General features: G+C 33.1%; 2 protein-coding genes across 2 annotated transcripts; one reads left to right on the top strand and one right to left on the bottom strand.

Annotated features, from left to right (window-relative positions):
- The first annotated feature begins 1,549 nt into the window (after positions 1 to 1,549).
- On the top strand, positions 1,550 to 12,327 carry LOC132062300 (glucan endo-1,3-beta-glucosidase 14-like). The gene is made up of 7 exons (XM_059454899.1): positions 1,550 to 1,860; positions 6,384 to 6,711; positions 7,810 to 8,004; positions 9,200 to 9,225; positions 9,404 to 9,496; positions 10,235 to 11,253; positions 12,065 to 12,327. The coding sequence occupies exons 1-7, from the start codon at positions 1,710 to 1,712 to the stop codon at positions 12,143 to 12,145; spliced, it is 1,893 nt and encodes a 630-aa protein (XP_059310882.1). The 5' UTR covers positions 1,550 to 1,709; the 3' UTR covers positions 12,146 to 12,327.
- Positions 12,328 to 12,972: 645 nt separating this feature from the next.
- Positions 12,973 to 16,116, bottom strand: LOC132065582 (uncharacterized). Its single transcript, XM_059459029.1, has 2 exons — positions 15,991 to 16,116; positions 12,973 to 14,102 (listed from the first exon to the last, which is right to left on the bottom strand). Exon 2 carries the CDS (start codon positions 14,034 to 14,036, stop codon positions 13,422 to 13,424), a length of 615 nt encoding a protein of 204 aa, XP_059315012.1. The 5' UTR covers positions 14,037 to 14,102; positions 15,991 to 16,116; the 3' UTR covers positions 12,973 to 13,421.
- Between the last annotated feature and the right edge of the window lie 10,523 nt (positions 16,117 to 26,639).

The raw sequence follows: 26,639 nt of genomic DNA, 5'->3' as shown, positions 1-26,639 counted from the left end.
AGAAGAGGAACCTGATTGCACATTTTGGAAACGTAGAACAACCTGACTGGTGAAAATTCTGAAATCTTTCTCCAAAATAATCCAAGATTTAGAGTTGGGTGTTCATGAATTTACAAAGGTACATGTCGGATCCTTCAAAAATAGTGCATTTTTAGAGAATTCGACACAGTTGCGGCAATACTTTTAAAGACTGGAGCAACATAGCTTGAGATATCTGGTCCATTATAATTGAAAAAATAGCCTAAATAGTCGTCACTCGATCGACGACTTAAACTAAAAATAGCTAGCGAATGTATAATCTATGTTTAACCGTGTATAATCTATGTTTAATGGCTACAAAAAGTAAATCTTGAATCTGGTCGGCTAATTGTATAGAGAAATGATGGTTTAGATAGGTAAATGAAACAATGCATAGTTGAGTTATAAATGTTACGAAAAGGTGATAGTTTAGTTGTGTTTTTAATCATTAAATAAAAAAACAAAAACAAAAAATCTTTAATTTTCCATCCTCAAGCACTCCACTTGAATTATCATGGGACAAGAAAAAAAAAATGCTTCAACACAAAGAAACATAGAACTACCTCACAAGTGAAAATTCTGAAATCTCCAACTAATCCGGGATTTAAAGTTGGGTGTTGAAACATTTCATGGGGGTGTAAATGTAAGTCTCAGATTCGTACCTTGAGAATGAAGTTAACTTTTAGTAGGAAACACTTGACCTCACAAAAGAGGTCAAAAAGAATACCAAATACGAGTGAAAAATAAACTAAAAAACTTAACATAATTTTTTTTTAAATCTAGATTACACGTCGGGCCCAAAACAAATACCAAACGCTGAGTGGGAAACTAAAAAAAAACAATAAGAAAACATAAAAGAAGGACTAAATCAAAACTTTGTAAAAGAAGAGGAACCTAATTGCACATTTTGGACTGAGAAAAAAAAATAGTTCATCCAAAAAGAAAAATCCCATTATTTTCCTCTTCCTCCTAAAGCACTATACTTTAACACAAAGAAATGTAGAACAACCTCAAATCTTCAAAATAATCCAAGATTTAGTGTTGGGTGTTCTTGAATTCTCGAAATGGAAAGTGGGTTCACAGCAGCAGATCTTTCCACAATCGGAAGAATTGCAGCTACATCACTCTTACATTCTTTTATTCCTACACATTGATTGCTTTTCGTCTAATAATGTATCGTGCTATATTATATTGTATAGTATATTTTATTGTAACGTACTGTATTATTTTGATGAATATGACGTCTAATGTTTGAATAGATTGTATCATTTTTCATTATAATATAATGTCATATATCAGTAATTTAAAAGATAAACGTACGAGAAAAGTAGGAAATGAATAGAGTTATTATTAAAAGATAAGGCAAATGATAAAATAAAATTATTAGATTCACTTAATAAGCACAGACAGAATGAAAGAGAACAAAAGTTAATGATACTATAAAATAATAGACTTTAAGTAAAACTCGAGACAAACATTATATTTAAACTAAATACGCAACAAAAATACAATAATACATTAGGCAACAAGTAACAACCATCCAAACAAGCCCTCCACTTGAATTATTATCATAGGAAAAGAAAAGAAACGCTTCAACACAAAGAAATGTACAACAACTTCACTTTATGAAAAATTTCTCAAATCTACAAAATAATTCAAGATTTAAAGTTGGGTGTTCTTGAATTCCCAAAATGGAAAGTGGATTCACAGCAGAAGATCTTTCCACAATTGGAGGAATAGCTACAGTATCACTCTTACATTCTTTTATTCCAACACATTGGTTGCCTTTTTCCATTGTTGGTCGTGCTCAGAAATGGACTCTTTCTCGTACCCTTCTTGTCAGTTAGTACCTAACTAATTATTTACTTTTTTACATTTGTATATGATTTTTTGTTGTAGATCTTGAAAATATGTGATTTGGGTATTGTTAAAGTTGTGATTTTGATGGATTCTTGAATCTTGATGTTGTAATGGGTGTTCTATTGTTTGTTTACACTCTGTTTGGATGGTTGTTACCCATGATTTCATAATGTACAGTATCGTAATGTATAGTATTGTATTGTACAATGTTTGGATAGACTGTATCGTTTTGTTGTTGTTTAATAATAGGTTTGACTTTATGGTATTGTATAATAACATGTAAGTTTACTAAAATACCCTTAACCCTTAATTACAAACTAGTTTATATATATTAATAAAACTAAGGTAAAGGATAACATAGGAAATTTAAAAAATAAGTACGTGGTGGGTGGTGGAGGGGTGGGTGGTGTGGGGTGGGGTGGTGGGGTGGGTGGTGATGAGGGGTCTAGCCCAGCTCAGCTTGCTTGCACATCGACTAATTTTGCAATCTCCGACTAGTTTAGGTATGTTTTTTACCATTAACTCCAAAACAAATATCCTTGATTTTCCTCCCTAAAGCTCTCTACTTGAATTATCATGGGAAAAGAAAGAAAGAAATACTTCAACATAAAGAAATGTAGAACAACCTCACCAGTGAAAACTCTGGGATCTTCACAATAATCCAAGATTTAAAGTTGGGTGTTCTTGTTTTCCCGAAATGGAAAGTGGGTTCACAGCAGAAGATCTTTCTACAATTGGAGGAATTGCTACAGTATCACTTTCATATTCTTTTATTCCAACACATTGGTTGCCTTTTTATTGTTGGTCGTGCTCAGAAATGGACTCTCTCTCGTACCCTTCTTGTCAGTTAGTACCTACATAATCTCTTTACTTCTTTTACTTTTTTATATTTTTATATGATTTTGTTGTAGATCTTGAAGATACATGATTTGGGTAAATTTGAATTTTGTGGGAAAATGAAGAGGAAATTGATGAAGTCTTTATTTTGATGGGTTAATTTGGTGGATTGTTAAATATTGATTGCTACAATGGGTGTTCTATTGTTTATTTAGTTTCGTCTTTTGTTTGTTTTGGTTTTTTTGATAACTGTGGTGTCTAGCCCAGCTTGTGTGCACCTCGACTAATTCTGCTACCTCCCACCAGCACAAATATCAAGTAACTCTGTGCTTGCGTGGTTTCTTTGTTTGGGAATTTGTCAGAGCATCATAGTGGCATTTTGAAACATAAATGGAAAAGCACACTCTCTTGTTTCTTTCTTGTCAGTTAGTACCTGCCTACTCTCTTACTTCTTCTTATATATTTTTACATTTTCTATACGATTTTGTTGTAGATCTTGAAGATATGTGATTTGGGTACTTGGAATTAGGTGGGGAAATGAAGAAGAAACTGTTTAAGTTTTGATTTTTGACGGATGAATTTGATGGATTCTTAAGTCTTGATGCGGTAATGGGTGTTCAATTGCTTTTGTTTTGAGGGATTTGTTTATAGGATCGCATAAGCACAAAATGTAGATACACATGAGATTATACAGTTTGCACTTACTTCTCTTAGAACTTTTCTGCAATCAAGCTGGTGGAATTTGCACCTTGGTTTTTTTTATATGGATAAGTTGTGTTAGCTATTTTCGTTACTGTCTTCTGATGATTACTGTCACCGCCCAAGCCCATGACACGTATTGTTCACTTTAGCCCTGCGGACCTCACGAATTCGTCCATTCGGCTACACCATCACCGTGTTCAAAACTGCGCATATCGTATGAACTTGTGCTATGCCTTATAAAGCCCTTCTACTTTCCTTTCTCATTCCGATGTGGGATTCGCCTAAAGTGTCATGTGCACCCCAAGCACCCCTTCTTCGGAAGCTTGCTAACCTAGAAGTTTGCCAGTCCTTCTCTTTGACCCACCCTCGTTGGTCCGCCTTCCGTCATGGGCGTCACTATTACTTTGGTGATTTCTGGTTTGGAATTTTCTTGAGCATAATTGTGGGATTTCGAAACATAAATGGCAAACTAGGTTCTCATTTATTTGGATGCATAAGACAAAAACTTGAACTTTGGACAGGAAAGTCATTTAAGCTCCTTATCTGATTTTGTATAACTAAAAGACTAGACCTGAGCTTTTGTAGGGATTATTCCTTTGGGCCAGATAAAAAAAAAAAAAAAAAAAAAAAAAGTTTCGCATCTCTCTGCCATTTTTGGTTATCTTCTTTAAAGCACATGGATTCATTCTGATTTATTAAGCTTGCTGAATTATTCGGAAGCAGCACAATATCCAATATCTGCAGTTTCTGAGAAAAGAAAAGCAGGACTTTATAGGGAGAAGATTTAGCCCTTACTGATAAGCTATCAAAAGAAGAACGAAATGCAACTCATCCGGCACTTTAGAGACTCAAGCACATGATTATCATGAAAATGAAGGGCTATTATGTGGAGCTATCATATTCTAAAAGCCAAATATTAAGCTGAAGGTAGGGATAGAAAAGGCTGTGTTATCAGTAATCTTCCACATATTCTGGAGATATGGCCTCTTGGCTTAGGTAGAAGAGCGACTTCCCAACAGAGCTGAATTTTTAGATATGTTGTTAGTATTTGTTCCATATAATGCAGCTTCAAGGTTATTTCCCTTAAATAGTGGCAAAAAATAATGTTTTGGGCAGATTGTTGGTGAGAGACAGACTTCAAACAAGGCTTAGTAGTGGAGATCATAACTTCTTTTAGCTTAAAAAAGTTGATATTTGAAAAAAATATAAATGAAGTCTGCTGTCTAAAATATTTGCGGTCAATGAAGTGGTTAAAATCATGGAGTAGGGTTCAAATTCCAACATTGACAAAAAAAAAGTCATGTGATTTTTTAACATATGTCTAAACCCTGGTTGATAGACTTACCGGTGCTCGTGGGAGGTAACAAGTACTTGGTGGAATAGTTGAGGTGTGTGCAAGCTAACTTAGAAACCGTTGTTATAAAAAAGTATGGACTTTCCAGCCGCATCATAAGAAAGGGGGAGGGGAACTTTTGAGATTTAATTGGCGTCCTTTTCTGAGGTTTGGATGTGTGTGAGAATCAGATATTTTGAGCTTGTCAAAAAGATGAAAGTAGACATTCAGATAGAGTTTCAGCCTTCCTGTGATGCGACTTCCATTAAATGAGAAATTTGGCCCTGTACTTGTTACTAGACATTTAAGTCATTGCAAAGGAGGAATCAGATGATTTTTTCCAGTTGTTAGGTCAACAGGTCTTTATCACAAGACATATCAACGGGCCGATAGAGTGAGCATTACTCAATTATAATATCTTGTTTTCCATTTTTGAGAGGAATTTGACACTCCATGTATGTTCCCTATTATGTTCGCTTAAGTTCCTCTCATTGACAAAACTTTCCGTTCTATTATAAATGTGAAGGCAGTCAAATAAATAAAAATTTGTTGTTGCAAACTCAATATAACTTCTTCAAGCAATGGAGAATTCTTTGCCTTTTGGGTACTCCTAATTACTTGTGAATTATAGCTTCAGCGTGGTTCTTTATTTTTCAGGTGTAATAAGCTGCTTCTTAGGTTTAAAAGTATGTGGGACAAGATCTTGTAAATGATCAATATAGTCCTTTCTCATTTAACTACTAAATAGCATATATATTCATAACCTAATGCTTCTGAAGTATTATAAAAAAATTCCACCTTTTTGTCCTCCTTTCAGGTAGTCACTAGTTTCCTTCAAAAGTCATATGCTAATATAGTTTACTAATTACACCTAACTCTAGGTTCAAGTGTAAGCATACTTTCAGATCCTTGTCTTATTTAATTTGAAATGATTGAATTTATGGAGTTAATAAAATTTGAGTTTCTCCACTCAAAAGTGCATTTTTCTCTAATACTAAAACTCCTGAGGTAATTCAAGAGTTCTATGCTCCTTAGTCCTTTAGTCCTAGCTTTGATTGTTTGACCTAATTAGTACTCCCTCCGTCTCAAATTATATGTCGTGATTTCTAAAAATAGATGTCTCAAATTATTTGTCATTTTAGAAGTTCAAGGCAAACTTAATTTTTTCTGCCCATTTTACCCTTAGCTGTACTTGTTCTTGAAGACTACAAACACCTTAATTATGGGGAAATGACACATAAATAGAGTAAATATTCGATGAAGAGAACTAATTTCTTAAGACATAAATAAGGGTAAAATAATCAAAGACCCTTCCTAATCAATGTTTTCTTAAGGGCCATGTGATAGAGAAACACGACATATAATTTGAGACAGAGGGACTATTTCGGAACTCAAGTAATGTCTTCTTTGGACACAGTTTTCTCAAATATAAATATTATATGAAAATATGTAATTTCTGAAATTTGTGCTGGTGGTTATATATTTTCAATGTATTAATTACTTCCTAAAAAGGAAGGAACTAAGTATTATTATCAGAAATCAACATAGGATTAGTCAAAGCACTAACACTCGATTAAATTGCTTGGATTGTAATTCGTGCATGTGATACTAATCTGACTGCTCTTGTGCACAGCTGCTTTTGGAGCGGTATTACACGTAATATCCACTTCAATTCTTGGCATAACAGCAATAACCATAACAAACACAATTGCTGGCGAGGAAACAGTGCACAAACTGGCCTCCCTTTTGCTTATAGTTCTTGGTGGTAGTTATATCATTTTGTTCCTTTGTGGAAAGGGCGGTCACAGCCACTTACACAATCAACCGATGGAGAAAATGGCCGTAGCTGGGCTCGTCCTTGTTCCTGCTTTGTCGCCTTGTGCAACAACTCTCCCTGTGTTTCTTGCTGTTGGAAATTCATCCTCTATGATGGTGCTTGCCATCATAGTTCTGTTATTCAGGTACCTATTGTTTAAGTCTCACTTTACTTTGTATTTAAGTGGATAGCATACTCTTTTTCTTTTCCTTTTTTTTTTTTTTTTTGGGTATATTAGGCCTAGTGGTCAATGAAGTGGGTTGACAACCATGAGGTTTGAGGTTCAAATCCTAGCAGAGACAAAAACATTAGGTGATTTCTTTCCATTTGTTCTGGCTTTGGCGGACAGATTTACGTGGTACCTGTTGTTGGTGGGAGGTGACCGGTATCTCGTGGAATTAGTCGAGGTAAGCACAAGCTAGCCCGGACACTACAGTTATTTTAAAAAAAAAAAAAAATGTAGGTTGCTCTTGAGAAAAGGAATAAAAGCAAAACAACTTGATCTTATTAGAGAAAAGGACATGGAACAAGGGGATGGGGGAAGTAGTGGGTTTAGATGGCGGTAGCTTTGTTTTGGTCGATCGTGGGGCTCTACCTCTGTCAAGAACTTAGAGAAGATATTTCACTTTACTCATCACACAGAGGAGAAAGGAAATACCTCCAACTACTTAGGAATGTTAAGGGCGTCTTTGGTGTGAACCATCTACATAAGTTTAGAAAGTTTTAGAGATACCTTGTCCATTTTATTTTTTGTGGCTTTTGTATTTTACTGTAGTCACTATGTCAGTATTGTTTCCGCTCTAGAAAGTTATTTTAATGCACATAATTGACTAGTACTTGATGTCATGGACTGTGACAAGTGGTGACTGGATTTTGTTCATACATGAGGAGCTGTGCTCCTCTTTATTTAGGGGGGGTGCTAATATTTTAGTTTTCTCCTTCATCCTTCATCCAACCGAAAAATCCTTTTGGGCCATTCTGCTGCTGGAGTTGGTAAAACTTTCTAATAGTACTTCTGTTAGAATTTTTGGTATGGGATTACTTCATTCCAGGCTGCGGTAGTGAATTTTCTTTCTATAAAAGCCCGTCCACACTAGTTGGATTTCTTGATGTCTAAATTGTTCTGAGGAGACGGAGTTTTTCCTATGTAGCTCCATTGTCAAAATGTCAATATAACTCTCATTAGATTTGCAAACTACCAAAATTTCCGGATGCTTAACGCAAATTGATACTTTACGTGCAGCACCATAACTGTGATGACCTCACTGGTGGCTCTATCATTTTACGGTGCAAGTCAACTCAAGTTTCACTGGGTGGAACGCTACGACAAGCTCCTCGTAGGTTCAGTGCTAAGTTTGGTTGGTATTTTGACCCTTCTTTTTCACCATCACGATCACGATCACGAAGTAGGAGGTCATGTGCACAGAAAACTCATTGTGCAATAAGAGAGGATCATTCTTCAGCCAACGTATCTGTTTTGTGAAGCTTGGAATTTTAGTGCATATTTACTTCAAGAAAAGCAATGTACAAACACACTTTTTTTTTTTTTGGTTCATGTTGTGCAATTAATGAGTGCTCAAGTTTGTGACATACTGTTCAACAATCTTCGCTAGAAGTAGTAACCAGCTATGTTGCTCGGCTTTCCGAAAATGATGCTGCACCCGCGTCGGATCTTCCAAAAATGCAGTACTTTTGGAGGATACGAAACAGTTTTAAGAGTCTGAGCAACATAGGTGACCAATGTATTTCATGTATGGCATTTGCTTCATTTATTAGTTTTCCAATTTTCTTTTGTTGAATTTATGTTTTACTCTAGCAGTTAAAATACGGTTGCACTCTGAATATCTTCCCTTTTCCTCTATTTCAATGGAAAAACAAACAGATTCTCATAGCTCATGAGCAAACAAAGGATTGATAATGCATTCTCCACAAAAAATAATAATGAAGGACAGGAATACAAATGAAAACAGTCAATAGAGGCACAATTTACTGGGCCATTGCTTCATTTATAAGATAAGGTTCAAACAATTTGTCGAAGCGCTTTCCCCTCAAATAGACCCTATGCGGCCTGAATTTGGATAAGTCGGGTTAGTGGATTTCCAATATTAAGGTTATACCAACCAAAAAAAAAAAAAAAGTGATGTGAAAGGTCACGGGAGATCACTCGGAGTCTCGGCCTAGGGTTCAAAGTCAAGTGATTTTATCTTCTGTCAAAGGAAATTGGGGATGTACATAGATCCTTCCACAATCTGCCTATTTGGAGCGTAGGGCAATATTTTCTGTATTTTTTATTTTCTGATCATTGGAAGTAATCTTCATTAGCATAAGGATCTCCTCACAGTAACCTCCGCTCTGATAGAAACTAACAATGAGTAAACAAAAGTTCGAGAAATCTGGGATAGGCTAATCACCAAACGGCTTTAAAATAGGTTAAATCGTCGGACAAGAACGAGTTAATCTAATCTCAAGAGCATACTTATTGATGGACCGAATTATCCGATATTTATAATAGTGAAAGGTATAGCAAGTACCCGATGAAACTATTGAAATGCGTGCAAACAGGTAGGAATAGCTCTATCTTGAAGAAGCAAAAAGTTTTGTTATGCTTTGATAATGAAAAGGGTCCACCCCAGGTATAAGGAAAGGCTGACTGCAAAAGGTAGGAATAAATTCTATTACCTTAGAAGAACCAAACATGTTTATTTTTTATATTCCAAAGAAACCATAACTTGCCTTGCTCATACCCTCATCTTTAAACTAAGGTTTGGAATCTTTGTTTGGTTTTGTATATGAGCTATTTCTATGTTACTTATAATATTACAAACCTAGCAAATGAGAAATTAATATTAGCCATTTGTCATTTATTAATCCTCTCAAGATTATGGCCAATTCATCCTTCATCTTTCTATGGTTCATTCTTCTCTTAAATGGTAGGTACCCTTGAATTTGTCATGGACTTTATTTTAATTAAGATGTTTTGCTGTTTTAGCTAGGTCCTTGTATGTTTTTAGTTCATTAATTAGATGTTTGTTAATAGTCTAATTATCATTCTTGATTATTTGAAAGTTTGATCAGTCTCTTGATGATATATCATGCATCAAGAAATGTAAATTAAACACAATATATAGTACGTCAATATATAGTGCGTGTTGTAAAAATGATTGTGGTTTTCTTAATCTATATATAGGGAGTCAAACTAGTTGAATTTCATACATATTCCAGTTTATGATGAGAAATTAATTGAGTTTCTAGATTTTATCTTCATTAAACATCAACTTAATCACTCCACGATATTTTAAATTTTATCATCGGTTATACTTTTAGGTCATTCATACTCTTACCGTCAGCAAATCGTCTCCTATTTTCCGTTTACTTTAACGGAGTTCCGGTGTAGACCGGATGGATTCCACATGTCAGAATACTACGAAGAAAAGGTCCAACTTTTCCCTATGTTATACTTCAACTTGGAGCTTCGTTGAGATCAACAACAAATACGAGACGATTTGCTAACGATAAAGATATACAAATGACCCTAAAGTATAATGAAGGATAATATTAAGATATTTCGCGTAGTAGAGGGTATTTTTGACCCTTTTCGCTTTTGAACTTGTAAAGTAAGAAGCCATATGTTTTGAAGCTTAAATATCTTTCTTGTTGTTGTTGGGCAGGTATAATAGCAGTACATGCAATGAAAGGCACATATGGAATAAACTATGGAAAAATATCAGACAATATCCCAACACCTGAAAATGTCTTAATACTTCTCAAGAAAAACAAGATCAAGAACATCAGAATCTACGATGCAGATCAAAGAGTTCTGAAAGCCTTCAGTGGTTCTGGGATCGAAATCTCAGTTTGTCTTCCCAATGAACTACTAATAGACGTTAGCAAAAACGGATCTATAGCTCTCGAATGGATACAAGTTAACCTACAACCGTTCCTCCCTGGTACCTCAATCCGAGGTATCGCGGTTGGAAATGAGATACTAGGTGGCGATACAGCAATTGCGGAAGCATTAGTGCCAGCGGTTAAAAGTGTGTACCGCGCGTTGAGGAAGTTGGGCTTAACCGATACGATTGAGGTCTCGACTCCACACTCTGAGGCAGTTTTTAACAGCACTTATCCGCCTTCAGATGGCGCGTTTAAACCGAGTTTGATGCCATATTTGGGACCACTATTGCAGTTTTTCAACAGAGTTGGCTCACCTTTTTACATAAATGCATATCCATTCTTGGCCTATAAATTTGAGCCTACAATTGATATCAACTATGCACTATTCAAAAAAAATAAAGGGATTGTTGATCCTAAGACTAAGTTGCACTATGACAACATGTTTGATGCCATGGTTGATGCAACATATGTAGCATTAGAGAAATTAGGGTACAAGAAAATGCAGGTTATCGTATCGGAGACCGGTTGGGCATCCAAAGGGGATGACAATGAAGCAGGTGCGACCCCTGAAAATGCCAGAACTTACAACTTTAATTTGCATAAAAGGCTGATGAAGAAGAAAGGTACCCCTTATAAGCCAAAAACGAAGGCCAAAGCTTATGTCTTTGCATTGTTTAATGAAAATTTGAAACCTGGACCAACCTCAGAGAGAAACTTTGGATTGTTCAAAGCTGATGGAAGTATAGCTTATGATATTGGATTTAAAGGACTTGTATCTTCTTCTCCATCCTCAAAGGTATGTCTTCAAATTATTATTATTATTATTTTACTTTAGGTATACGGTATTCTAAACCACTGACCTGACTAATCCAAATTAGAGACAGATCCAAGATTTTAACTCAATCTTCAATTTTTTACAAGGTTCATAAAATTGAAATTATTATACTCTTGAAACTAGTAAAGTTGTTGTCGTGATGTGATAGGTCGTGCGGGTTATAAAAGCTTTTCTTATAGGAATGTAGGGTAAACAGACACATGATAGGCACTGTGATCGTTGAGAATCTTTGCTTCAGTTTGAACCCATAGTATATGAGCTCAATCTGCCTTTGATCCAATGGGGTCTAGTAAAGGGGAAACCATGAATTTCTTCAATCTCAAGGCTCAAATCCTAAGTCTTTAATTGTAGTGCAAAATCCGAAAACTCGAAATACTCTTGAAATTTAGGGGTAATTAATTTTATGAATGGATACTAAACTATAACATTTTTTCACCAAGTCATACAACTTTGCTTTGTCTGATAAAAAAACACAAGACTCTCATTGTGGTAACACAAAAGTTGAAATGGCCTGAAATATAACTTTTCGATGGACTTGAATACTTTTTTTGATAGTTTGAATTGTCACATCAGATCATCCCACATTTTAACCGATTTTTTAATCTAACTAATGAAATGCCAACCCTGCTTTAAGAAAAAAAAGACCCGATCCTACAAAACCCCAGATTTTTTTTTTTTTTTAAAATGATTATTATACTATTAGTGGAGTATTTATTAATTGTTGTTTGTTTTCCTCTATTATTATGTACTTATTTGTTTCTATTCTTCTCAGGATTTTGTACTACGAGGGCGGTTTTGGATTTCTCAATCGTTAATTATTGCGGCATGTGCTACAATTCTGGTTCTTTCATAGAATTATAATTTCAAGATAATTATATTTGAGAATGGATCCACATATTCTTTGTTGTTATTTTTAAACATTGGAAGAAATTGATGTCCTTAAGTTGTATAAAATAGTTGCAGTTTATTCAATTTGACATTCTTCAGTAGCACCTGTTCATTAATAATAAATGATTATAGCCATTAAGCAGTGTATATGAACACAAAAATTATTGGGACTTTTACACTACGCAGTTGCTTAATAAAACCCACAATAAAAATAATCCTAATTTTACTTTTTACCGACTTTAGCCAATATTCAATTATCAAAAAGAAAACTTTAGCCTATATAAAGTGTATAATTAATGATGATCACTGTATAATCTACTTACAACCAATGGACACGCTGATTAAGCACTCGTTATGCACTGGCAACAGCGACAAACTATTACGGCTAGACAAGAAATTATTCTAACTAACTGGTAGGGATCTAGTAGCTCAGTCGGTCAACGTTGGATGTTGATATAAAATTACTAGAACTATCACGTTGTGGATAGAGCAAATCCATCATAGAATACTCCACCACGAGCTGCCAAAGCACGCTCAGCCAATCGTCAATCTCCAGCTCAGAGCTGGTCAGTACAACCATGTGTCACCCCACAGGCTTCGTCGTACCCTGCCTAATCGTACTGGCCTATTTGTACTCGGGTACAATCGATTCCCTTAGGCCTAAGGGCTCCTCAGCCAATCGTCACTCATCTATCCTGTTCGTTTTCGGTAGAATTAACAGTACTCTTACTTGGACACAATAAAATACAAACCCAAAAGCAGTTTACAAGACTAACCATAAAAGATAATATCTGTCATGTAAATGATCTAATTCAGTATTATTCAGTCTTTCTATTAACTACTAACCAAGAGTTCTGCATAAGGAATAATGTCAAGCCTAAGCATTCTGCAAACAACATATCGAAACAGAAGTAAACTACTAAACTGCATAGCCTAATGAAGCATATTTTAGTTTCAAAAAACACAGGCAATATTAAATATGGAACTATAGAAATGCATTCAGTTATCAAAAAAGAGGATTTGATTGAGTATCCAGGAGTCAAGGAATTTAAGCCAAAATAACAAATCAAAGTCGAACGATTTTTTTTTTTCGTTCCTGAAGAAATGCATATCTTGCCCGCATCTTCGATCTTCATCCACTCGAAGAGGGCAAGTCTTCGTCATCTTGAGGTTCATGCCGCTGGTGAAAGGACCCAGGCAACATAGCATGACCCAGAACCTGATAACAAACCAAATATTTATCATTCTATAGCAACTTTTGCTCCAAGAGCTTTCATCTTGTCAATTATTTGTTCTCCTTCTTCCTTCGATACTCCCTTCTTGAAAACAGCAGGAGTCTTCTCGACTAACTCCTTTGCTTCCTTGAGTTTCAACTCAGTAAAACTCCGGACCTCCTTGATTATCTTTATCTTTTGAGCTGACTCATATGACTCGAGCTTAAGTTCAAAAACAGTTTTCTCCGGTTTCTTTTCCTCCTTAGCTGCTGCTTCGGGTCCCTTCATAGCTGCCAATCCTGCAGCCCCTGGCTTCATAACTCCAACCGCTGGTGGCTCTGTCATGCCCATCCTCTTCATAATAATTGAAGACAGTTCAGAAACTTCGACCAGGGTAAGTCCCGATACTTCATCTACGAGCCCCCATACCCGTTCTGTTGGAGGACTACGATGCTCGGTAGGATCAAAAGTAGCAGGATCATAATCGGCTGGAAGCTTTCTCTGGTTAATCTCTACTTGCTGAGAAAAGCATCGAGTAAAAACAGTTGAGGTAACAAAATAGAAGTCAGCCACATTGGATTGAACAGATTGTCTCAAGAGTACACCAGGCACATGATGCCTCAGTCGTGAAATCAAACTCATTTCTGAATTCCACTGCACAGGGAAAAGTAACTATCTACTGATCCCTTTAAAAGGTCAATCAACAACCTGCAAAAACCAAAACGCAACGGTAAGGTCATATGGAAACTCTAATTCCATTTTCAAATAATGTAGTGACAGCACCTGGGATCAAACAGAAACAAAAAGTTTCAGGTGTGAATGAGAAGCAAGTGTACTATTCAGACTGTCACACCGGCAAAACGAGCAGTAACAGCAGATAGTGGAACAGAACTAGCAGCAGATAGGCATTTGGTTAGCTTCAAAGCGGACTCGTAGTTAGGAATCAAATGTTTCCTCAACAACTACCTTTAAAATATCCTATCTCTCTCTTCAACGCTTTTAAACGAGCTAGAAGGATTCTCGTAAGTAGAAAAGTTGTACTCCCTCCTCCGTCTCAATTTTTTTGAAGGTGTTTGACTTGGCACAGAGTTTAAGAATGGAATAAATACTTTTGAAATTTGTGGTCTAAAACAAGCCATAGATATTTGTGTCGCTGTAAATTACCTCATTAAAGGTAAAATGAGAAGTTTAATGTTAAAATGTTACTAAATATAGAAAGTTGTCATTATTTTTTGGGAGTTGTCATTTTTTTTTTGGGACTGACTACAAAGAAAATAGTGCCACATAAATTGGGACGGAAGGAGTGTATATTCATGCACAACTCTAAAGCATTTATAGGTGACAGACCAAAAGTTTTAGACATGAATGAGAAGCAAGTTAACAAGCGCATAACTGTATATGTTATGCCCAACTCTACAGCTTATTACAATAATAACAAGGTATATACACCACTATACAGTGTACATACATACCAATTTACCACCAGAATCACACCCAAACATTGAGAAGATCATATAGAATAAGTTTCCGAAAAACTCTCTTAAAAACTAATCTCTCCGTCCCAATTTATGTGGCACCTTTCAAAAATTCGAAAGCCAAACAAATGTTTCTCTGAAATCGACTTTTTATTTGATAGGTTTGAAAGCGATTTTTTATATGCCTTTTAAATATGAGTTGTTAATTATTGTGATATATATAGTAACATCTTTTACGTAGTTTCCAAATATATAAATTTTGTTTCCAAAGAGCTTAAAGCTTCTATGTCCGAATTCACTCTCAAAATCAAGAAGTTTCACTCTCGAAATCCGAGGAATACCACATAAAAATTGGGACAAAGGGAGTACAACATTTGCTTAATTCTAGACTTCTTATTCGGTGCACTAAGCTTCCGCTATGCGTAGGATCCGGAGAAGGGCCGGACCGGAAGGGTCTATTATATGCAGCCTTAACTTACATTTCTGCAAGCTATGTTGCTCGGAGTTTAAATGTCAACAGGTGCGTGTCGGATCCTCCAAAAGTAAAGTAATGCATTTCTGGAATATTAGAAACGGGTGCGGCAGTATTTTTGGAGAGTCCGAGCGAGCAACATAGTGTGCAGGAGGCTGTTTCCACGGCTTGAAACCGTGACCCCCCGGTCACATGGGAGGTATAGTGGTTACGCCAAGGCTCCTCTTCATTTCCTACTCGGGAAATATATTACCAATTGTCTAATGAACAGCAAAAAATGTAAAGTTTGGTGTGCTACATTAATCCTGAGAGGAAAACAATACAGTAAGTTTTTTTTTTTTTTTTTTTTTTGATTGTTGAGAGGAAACAATAAGTTTCTTTTCGTTTGGGCATTATCTGATAGTCTTTTCAGTATTCACTCCACAAGAGTAAGGCTTAGTCAAGCTCATTATTTTGTTAATCATCATCCATATCCAAAAAACAAAAAAAAAAAAACTACAGATCCTTACACTATTCATAGTCCATATATATGCATAAATTAAATTTTAATTCTGTGAGTAACGAAGAGAAGAGGTGGATCGATCAAGAGAAACAATTCATTTATTTTGAAAAACAAAAAAACAAAACAAAAAAAAACAGTGAAGCTTACCTGAGTACGACGGACGAGCAGACTCAGATGTGAACTCCAAAGAGCTAAAGGGAACTTTGGGCTGTGGATAAACAATTGGGCTAGAGAGCCCAATTTTAATAGATGAAAGAGGAGCCCACAGCCCATATTTAAAAAAAAAAAAAAAAAAAAAAAAAAAAAAAGCAATACTTTACCCATTTATACTGGGGCAATTTGCACGATTACCGTTATTCGGGGCGGTGTTTAATTTTTGTCCCTCAAATTGTTGGTCTTTAATTTTTGACCTTAGGCTAAAATACTCCGAGATTTTGGGCTCGAATCCCGGTCACCAAAAAAAAAAAAAAATCGCAAGCGTAATTTCGTAAAAAAATTAGGTCTATTCGGGCAAGGCTCAACTTTTGTAGAATTATGTTTAACTAAAAAAAAAAAAAAAAAAATACGGCGAATTTTCGCGAAATATATATATATATATATATATATATATATATATATGTATTTTTTTTCGAACCCAAAATCTGGGGGTATTTTTGGTCACTTTTTACGTGAAGGGCAAAAATTAAAGACAAGCGCCTTTGAAGGATAATCCGTGCAAAAAAATTAATACTGCCTAAGCAAACAGTTTACAATGAGCATAACCCAATAAATTTTTACATCTGAAATAGCCAACATATGTTTACATTGAATTTCATGAAGCCAAATATTTTAATGTTATTTGTTTTTACCTTCTTCCTTGAGCTATCGTAGAACCCTTTTCATTTTTCTCTTTTTCATTTTTAAAATCTATATAACATGTTGTATAAAAGTGTATATACACTATTATATATTACATACACATCCTTATACACTATATTACATTATATATACATGCAACTTTACCAGGTTTTTTAAAAAATACATTACATACATATGCTCTAAATAATGGATATATTATGTATAACCATGTATAGAAAATGTATCTACGTTGTATAACAGCGTATAAAATGTCGTTATACACTATTATACAATGTAGATACACTTGTTATACAAATTTACGTTACAAAACCGCAATCCATCTATCATTACATCAAAATAATTCAAATGAATGAACTTGAAACGAGAGGAAAAAATGAAATCAGAAACGAAGATAAAAGGACAAAAATCTGAAGATTTTATTAGAACTTTATTTTTATTTTTATTAATTTAGATACTCTTTTTCCAATTCTCTTTAGGATGTACAATTTATAAAATGTATTATCACATATAAAATGTGGGTCACTTGGGCCATTACAATAACTGTTGATTTACTTTAAAGAAAAAAAATTCAGATTAAAAAGAGTAGGGTTAGAGGAAATAAGAAATTAGGTGATGAGAGATGTACTTCAAAATCAAATACGATACTGAAGGAAAGAGGTGAGTGTATGTGAGAGAGAAAAGGGACGACTGGGTAAGAGAAAAATAGGTCTTGAGCAGGGCTAAAATATTTTTTGTCAAAATACATACAAATTGGGCTAAATCTGGTAAGAATAAGAGAGTTGGGAGGGCGGCCAAAAATAATATGCGAATGGCCCTTCTTTTGGGGTGGTTTTTAAATTTTGCCCCTCATATTTGAAATCTTTAAATTTTGCTATAAAAGTGTATATACCTATTATATATGTTCGAACCCCCTACATACAAAATTTTAAAAAAAATCACAAGGCAACTTTTAAATTTCGCTATGCCCCCACATTACATACATTTGTGAAGGAATTATAAAGTTATACCCACCCGTATACTTTATGCCTTATGGGCGTATAACAGCGTATAAAATGTCGGTCACTATAACTTTGTAATTCCTTCACAAGTTTATGTTACAAAACCGCATAAAAGTTTGCCCATTAAAAGTCAAAATAATTCCAATGATAAACTTGAAACAAAATTACCAAAAATGAAATCAGGATACTTATGCCTTATGGGCAACATAAGTATTTTATTAGAATAATTTTATAATTCCTTAATTTAGAAGTTTTTCGGCCCGCATAAAAGTTTGCCCATTAATATATGTATTATCACATATAAAATTATTAAGGAATTACCAAAGTTATCGATACGCATACTTATGCCAAGTCCGCCCATAAGGCATGAGTATGCCGGTCCGCATAAATTTGGTAATTCAACAAGTATATGCCGGGTTCGTATATACGCGATCCAAACCTTGTCTTGCAATTTTTTTTTTAATTTATGCTTGAGCGGGGGTTCGAACTCGAACCTCAGATTTCGCGCGAACGCTGAGAGAGCAATGCGAAGGAGGGTAAAAGAGAAAGACCAAAATAGGTCATGAGCAGGGCTATAATTTAAAGTTACAAATATACAAATTGGAGCAAAATTTAAAGTACCCCAAAAGAAGGACAATCCGCGCAAAAAAATGAATTATACTCGCTAGCCAAATATATTTAAAAAAATACACTATCTTGTATATATTTTTTGTCATATTAATCTTTATATATAAAAAAAAATATACATTTATTGGCTATTATTTTGATGGACGGTTATATAGTGTAGAAATTCCTTAAGAAAGTAAGAACTAACGTGGAGTGGCCTTTTTGATTGGGTGATTTACAAAAATGGCCTTGAATTTTCACTGTTCGCTCTGTGGCAAATTTTTAAGTTCAACAACTTTTGAGTTTTGACCTTGAAGGTTTGAATATGGGGCAAGTTGTGCAAATATAATTTTTGCCAGGAATTTCTCGTCATCATCATCCTTCTTCTTCTTCTTCTTCGTCATCATCTTTGCAGTAAAAAAGTTGAAGACTAATCGCATATATGTGATTATTTTGGTTTTTTTTATTGAATAAACTTGAGCGACACCAATGTTGAGTATTGAGCTTGTTTATAGAAGAAGACATGGTGAGCCTATTGATTTTTGAATACTTTAATTGAATCTAATAATTGAAAATTGTTGGGACTGGTATTACAAGGCGGTATACTAACTTGGAGTTGATTTAGAACAATTTGAATCAATTTGAAGCAAAAAATGTGTTGATGAAACTTTTCATATCGCAAGTTATGGTGATGAATCGCAGGATTTTTAGCCATAAATGCCGAAAAGATCCTGACGTTTCGTTGTGATTTTGGACTCAAATCCTGATGATCACCATAACTTGTTGTTAAAGCAAGTCTTGTGACTGAAATTCTGGCGACTCATCAGGATTTTAGCACCATAACTTGTTGAAGTCTCTTCAAATATCAAATAAAAAATTCTGGCGATCCTCTAGAATTTTGCTTCCGCTTCGGAGATGCAATTATTTTTGCACTATTTTTCTTAATGAAGTCAAATTTTAAATGCTGGCACTAAAAGATCCTATCATTAAAAGTTTAAAACCGATTGTTGAAAGGAACATCAGATGTCAAAAAATTACTATAAATCACAAACAGATAGGATAAATCGAAATTTTCGATTCGATCGGTATTATGGCCACCCCTTTATTGGCACATTAATGGGGCTCCACAATTAAAATGGACCCATGAACAATATTCATATGAAGCCCCACAGTTCATAATTTATTGATCTTCTCTTTCATTTTTTTAATAATACATAAAAGAAGTTGAAAATGATATACTATCGTCAACATCAGATGTTGATGGATATTAAGAAACTAGATTGCTACTTCTACCAACACTTTGGATTATAAATGTATCTATGTGTATGTAGTTGTGTTTGGATAGATATATATATATTTCAAAACACGATTAATATAACATTATAGTTTGTTCGTATCTAAAACTTTATTATATTCGTGTTTCTACGAATACAAAGTCGCCAAAAATTTATTAATACTTTTTAAAAGAGAAGACTTGTTTAAAAGGAAACTATTTTCCTCTCATTGAGATAAAACAATAGCAATATTTAAGCATCAGTTGATACTTTCAATTTTAATTCGATTAATTTAAAGGTGTAAAATACTTATTATTTTTTGTCAAATTTTGATTTGGATAATTCTAATTCAAATTATTAAATTAATTTTACATCTTTAAAATGAAACAAAGTAGAAATTGATTTTCTATTTAAACGAAAAAATACTGTTTTTAATTTTTGGTAAATAATCTCGGTTTAGCTCATTTTACTTGTCATGTTGTTTTTTGCATGGTTTTTTAAGGAAACGACAATTAGAATTAGACTTTGACTAATTTATCTTATTTATTATTTGATCTTCATTTGATGTTAATCTATTTTCACATTTATTAGAGTAAGAATAAAAATAAAAAAATAATTAAATTCGATTTTATTTTAAAATATAAATATTTTAAGTATATTTATTGTAGTAAACATAACAAATAAATGACATGGCAGAATAGCAAATACAGCACTTAAATATCTAGATTAGATATCAAGCTAATATAAGAAAAGAAAGGAAATTGTATGTATTTGGCTACTTAACCTTTTGAAGAAAAGCAATAATATGGGGTCCATGTTTTTTGCTGTGCAATAATTTCATTTGCTCCCACTAATGGGTTGATACGCATGTGGCAATGAATCCACTATTATTGACTTGATGGGGATACTTTGGGAATTACATGAATATTGTTTGATTTTTTAATATACGGGGTGCACGTTTTTTTTTTTTTTTTTTGACATTGCTTGTTTTTTTAATATGGGGTTTACTTTTCTTTTTTTTTTCATGAGTTTGGAGAGAGTGGGGTCCACTTTTTTTCCTTTTTTAAAAAAAATATTGTTTGGTGTTTTTAGTATGGGGTCCACCTTTTTTTTTTTTTAAAAGTGACTGACGTCGAAGCATGGGTAAACCGATGCTTCTATATAGTAGAAAAATAGAAATATAATAAACTATTTCTATCTACTTTTTAGAAGAGTTGGTAATATAAAGTATAAAATGTCATTTTTTTTGCCCTTAAATAAAAAAGTGGGTGGGACCACAAAGGATTTTTTTGCCCTTAAATAAAAAAGTGGGATCAAAGGACGGACGATGATCTTGCTTATAAACCAGCTCTTCTATATAGTAGTAAAATATAAGTATTTTAAGTATATTTATTTTAGTAAACATAATAAATAAAAACATGGCGGAATAGCAAATACAACAGTTCAATATCTACATTACATCTCAGGCTAATATAAAAAAAGAAAGAAAATTGTATGGTTCGGCTACTTAACCTTTTGAAGAAAAACAATAATATGGGTCTATGTTTTTTGCTGTATAATAATTTCATCTCCTACTATTGGGTTGCTACGCATGTGGCAATGAATCCATCATTATTGATTTAATAAGATACTTTGGAAATTACATGAATATTGTTTAATTTTTTAATATTGGATGCACTTTTTTTTTTACATTGTTTATTTTTTTAATATGGGATTCACTTTTTTTTTTTAAATTGCTTGATTTTGTTAATATGGGTTCACTTTTTTTTTTCCCGTGACTTTGGAGACGGTGGGTTTCAATTTATTTTTTTTTGTTTTTTTTGTTTTTTTTAAGTATTGGTTTGTGTTTAATATGGGGCCCACACTTTTTTTTTTAATGGACTGACGACGAAAAAGTAACCAACCGGCTCTTCTATATAGTTAACTAGATGGCGTATGCCCGTGCTGCGCACGGGCCCAACATTTTAGATTATAGTGTATTTATGTGTGTAGTTATTTTTTGATATTGCTTGATTTTTTAATATGGGGTCTATTTTTTTTATTGCTTTTTTTTTAATATGAGGTCCACTTTATTTTTTTTTTTAACATGAGTTGGAGGTGGACGACGATACCACCTCCAATGCCCGTGCTGGGCACGGGCCCAACACTTTGGATTATAGTGTATCTATGTGTATGTAGTTTTGTTTGGGTAGTGATAATATATATATATATATTTTATATTGCTAATAAACACACACACACACACACACACATATATACTATGTTCAAAACACGATTAATATAACATTGTAGTTTGTGCTCCGTATTCAAAATCATGTTATATTAGTGTTTGTAACGAATACAAAGTTTACAAAAATTTATTAATACTTTTTAAAAGAGAAGACTTGTTTAAAACGAAACTATTTTCCTCTCTTTCAGACAAAATAATAGTAATATTTAAGCATCAGTTGATACTTTAAATTTTAATTCGATTAATTTAAATGTGTAAAATATTCTATTGTTAATGTATGTAGATTGGACCTAAACAATACTTATTATTTTTATTAAATTTTGATTTAGATAATTCTAATTCAAATTATTAAATTAATTTTACATGTTTAAAACGGAATAAAGTAGAAATTTGATTTTCTATTTAAACGAAGAACTACTATTTTTTTTATTTTTGGTGAATATTCTTGGTTTAGCTCATTTTACTTGTCATGTTGTCTTTTGCACTTTTTTAAGGAAACGCCAATTAGAATTATAATTTGACTAATTTACCTTATTTATTATTTTGATCTCCATTTAATATTATTTTTTCTTTTACGACATTAATCTCTTTTCACATTTATTAGAGTAAGAATAAAAATTAAAATATAAATATTTTAAGTATATTTATTTTAGTAAACATAACAAATAAATGACATGGCGGAATAGCAAATACAACAGTTAAATATCTAGATTAGATCTCAGGCTAATATAAGAAAAGAAAGGAAATTGTATGGTTTGACTACTTAATCTTTTGAAGAAAAGCAATAATATGGGGTCCACGTTTTTTGCTGTATAATAATTTTGATTTGCTCCCGCTAATGGGTTGATACGCAGGTGGCAATGAATCCACCATTATTGACTTAATGGGAATACTTTGGGAATTACATGAATATTGTTTGATTTTTTAATATGGGGTGCACATTTTTTTTTTTTTTGATATTGCTTAATTTTTTTAATATGAGATTCACCCTTTTCTTCTTTTTTTTTTTTACATGAGTTTGTTGGATTTTTTAATATATTTTTAAATTTTTTTAACATGGGGTCCACTCATTTTTTTTTTTTTGAAACATTAGTTGGGGACGAACGACGATCCATCCCCAACCCATGCTTATATTTTTTTTTTTTTTTAAACATGAGTTGGGTACGGACGACGATACATCCCGAACCCATGCTTATATATAGTATAAAAACTAGAACTATCACATCAAATGAGAAGCAATTACTTAATAAATATTTGTCTAAAAAGAATACTTATATTATTCATCTCTCTTTTTTTTTTACTACTATATATAAGGGACAATCAAGGGACTTTTGTAGTCCTCACAAAAGTTTCCAAATTAATGTCAAACTTTTCAATTAATTACTTTTAGGTCCTTTTTTATTTTATAAGATAAATTTTTCAAGAATGTAATTTTAGCTTAATAAAAAAGTTATGGATAATTTTATACGTCGCCTTTGAAATATCTATGATTTATTATAAATACAGAAAGTAATTTTTTTTAAATGATGCCATATAGTGTTGAAAATGAAGACAATGTCATCCGTTAAGATCGGGTTATCTTTAAAATCTCTTGTTTGGTTAACTAAATTTATTTATTTTTAGGTATAAAGAATACATGAAGAATTAAATTTTATTGAATCTTGAGGTTCATTTTAATAAAATATAGGTTATTTCTTGAATTTCGTCTGAAACTAAGGTTAAACGTCACATTTAGCTTGCATAAACCCTTGACGCAAGATAATGAATGAAAATCTAATAAATGTCAAAACAAATCGATTTTTATCTATGAATAAAATCACACGCTCACAAATTCACAAAAATACGAAAATATTTTTTGATTTATGAGCTTTGCAAGTTGTAATTATCATACTTTATTAGTATAAGAAAGAAACAAAATGTAACTCTTGAAAAATAGAGAACAGAAGTTAGATAGATACTTAATATATTAGATGAACAAAGGAAAACTATATATAAATTTATAACCATATCAACATATAGAGATTAAAACCTATAATATAAAATGAAGAAATAACTATGTTTAAATGATGTTCCACCTGTGTAGATTATATATATAAAATTCAATTATTTTTGAAAGATTAAAAACCCTTAATAGTAAAAAAAAAAAAAAATTAAAATAAGGAATAAAACTAAGTAACAATAATAAAATGCTTTAGAACATAAAATCTAATCCATTTGAATTTGAGGACTAAAAAGATTTAAATTTGTTATTATTCGGATATTAAAAAAAAAATCATTAATAAGAGTTTAATAATCGCGCGAAGCGCGAACCACTTCACTGGTACTATATAAATTTGAACTAATTAAAACTCCATTTGAAACTAAGGTCATATGTAATATAGTTTAGCAACAACGAAGGTTTTTCTAAAGCGAACTTTTAACGAATAACACAAATAACTAATTTCGCAAAATCTATGTGCAAACCTGACCTTTAATCTCTAAATTTTTTGAAGCAAAGTAATGGACTACACTAAATATTATAAAATACGTCCAGGCAGTCATATAGATTCAAATGTATCACATATGAATTTAAAACTATGATCTAAAGTAATTTTGTACCATGGTTACCACTTTACTCGAACTTTCTCTTATATCAAGGATATTCAATTGGGAATTTTCCCCACAAAACGTGCAAGTTTTGCTGGTAAATTTTAATGTTGTGCATTTGTTGTGAGAATTTCAAATATAAAAAGAAACATATGTGAAATGCGATTTATATGTCTTCTAAGTTAACTTAGGCAGCAAACGGTTCAAAAAAAAATAGCATTCACTTAAATCGAATTTCTAAAATACAAGTTGTAATCGCATTTCTATAAATGGAACTTGTAAATTGCATTTTTACTACAGTAAAAACCTGTATTCCGTTATACCAAACGATACTAATATACTGCGTTGAGTGATAAATTAAGGTGTGAATATATATGAATTAACTATAATATAATCATAATATATTTAAAGATATATCATGTATTTATTATTTTGATATAAACAGATTAGTATACATTGGTGTCTTAATAAAGTTTATGACATTGACAGCACATCCCAATGACAGAAAAAAGGGAGTTCATGAGGAAACATCCATTGGAGTCCTCAACTTCTCATTATGCATTCACATGGATTCATGCAAAGCTTTCCATTCTGATTTATTCCTTTTTTCTTTTTGGGAGTTTTTCCTAGTCATTTTTTATATTGTTTGGTTGTATTTTAAGAGTGTCATCAATAATGTACATTTTAATATTAAGGTTTTTATTTCCTAATTAACCTTCTAGAGCAATACATTTTAATATTAAGGTTTTTATTTCCTAATTAACCTTCTAGAGCAATACATCTTATGATAAAGTTTTATACTACTAGTCATTGATATAAGGTACTTATTTTGGCTTGCTTTGGACTTTGTTATTGGTCCTTAACCCTGTTGGCTTAGTATTAAAATAATTAATTTCTCTTCGGAAAAAATAATACAAAGAAAAATAACTATACAATTAAAATTTATGCCTCTGTTTATAAATCTGTAGGCTTTCTTAATTATGAAGGATTATACATTTAATTAAGCTAATTATAAATGTCATAAAATATATTTTTTATAAACACTTTTTAGAATTATACTTATAATACAGTATTGGATGAATCAACAGCTCATTCTTGAATAGGCACGCGGTCAGAGCTTTAGCTCCTTCCACTGCTTGGGAGCTTATTTCATATTCTATTTTCACTCCGACAGGTTCCTTCACCCTTCCCTCACGATACTACTTGGCCAACAGTCGCCAGAAGTATTTAGCCTTGCAAGGTGGCCTCGCTGGTTCACACGGAATTCACTTGCCGCATGTTGCTTTGATCAGAGTCCAAGCTAGTGATACTTTAGGGCAGGGCCAGCCTAAGGGTAAGGCAAATGAAGCCTTTGCCTTAGGCCCCCAAATATTTAGGGCCCCAAAATTACTACAAATACTAGGTATTATATTCAATTTTTTGCACGGATTGCCCTTCTTTTGGGGTGGTCTTTAAATTTTGCCCCTCATATTTGTGTTCTTTAAGTTTTGCCCTTCGCTTGGATACCTGAGGTTCTAGGTTCGAACCCCGTTCTGCATAAAATAAAAAAATAATTTCGCAAGACAGGCCGGGGAGAGTGTATGCCGGATCCAAGATACAATCCTTAAGGAAAACCAAAGTTATGCCGAAGGCGCGTACTTTGCCTTGAGACTTTTTTTTTTTTTTTTTTTTTTAACTTTTCAAGGCACACTTTTAGTTAAGGCATACTTTTGGTTATGCCTTAATTAAAAGTATACCCCATAAGGCATAGTTCCTTAAGGAAAAATTTTGCCCCATAAGGCAAAACTAAATTATGCCTTGAGGAAAAGTTATGCCCCCTCCCGCATAACTTTAGTTTTTCCTTAAGGAAGTTATGCCGGAGGGGGCAGACTTTGCCTTGAGACATTTTTTTTTTTTTTTTTAACTTTTAAAGGCACACTTTTAGTTAAGGCATACTTTTGGTTATGCCTTAATTAAAAGTATGCCCCATAAGGCATAGTTCCTTAAGGAAAAAATTTGCCCCATAAGGCAAAACTAAATTATGCCTTGAGGAAAAGTTATGCCCTCCGCATAACTTTAGTTTTTCCTTAAGGAAGTTATCATGCGAGCGTATTTTGCCTCGAGACATTTTTTTTTTTTTTTTTTCAAGGCACACTTTTAGTTAAGACATACTTTTGGTTATGCCTTAATTAAAAGTCGCCCCATAAGGCATAATTCCTTAAAATGTTTTGCCCCATAAGGCAAAACTAAATTATGCCCCTCCGC

Source organism: Lycium ferocissimum, chromosome 7, assembly GCF_029784015.1.
Source record: "Lycium ferocissimum isolate CSIRO_LF1 chromosome 7, AGI_CSIRO_Lferr_CH_V1, whole genome shotgun sequence".
Classification (NCBI taxonomy): Eukaryota; Viridiplantae; Streptophyta; class Magnoliopsida; order Solanales; family Solanaceae; genus Lycium; species Lycium ferocissimum.
This window is presented reverse-complemented; position numbering and strand designations above follow the sequence as displayed.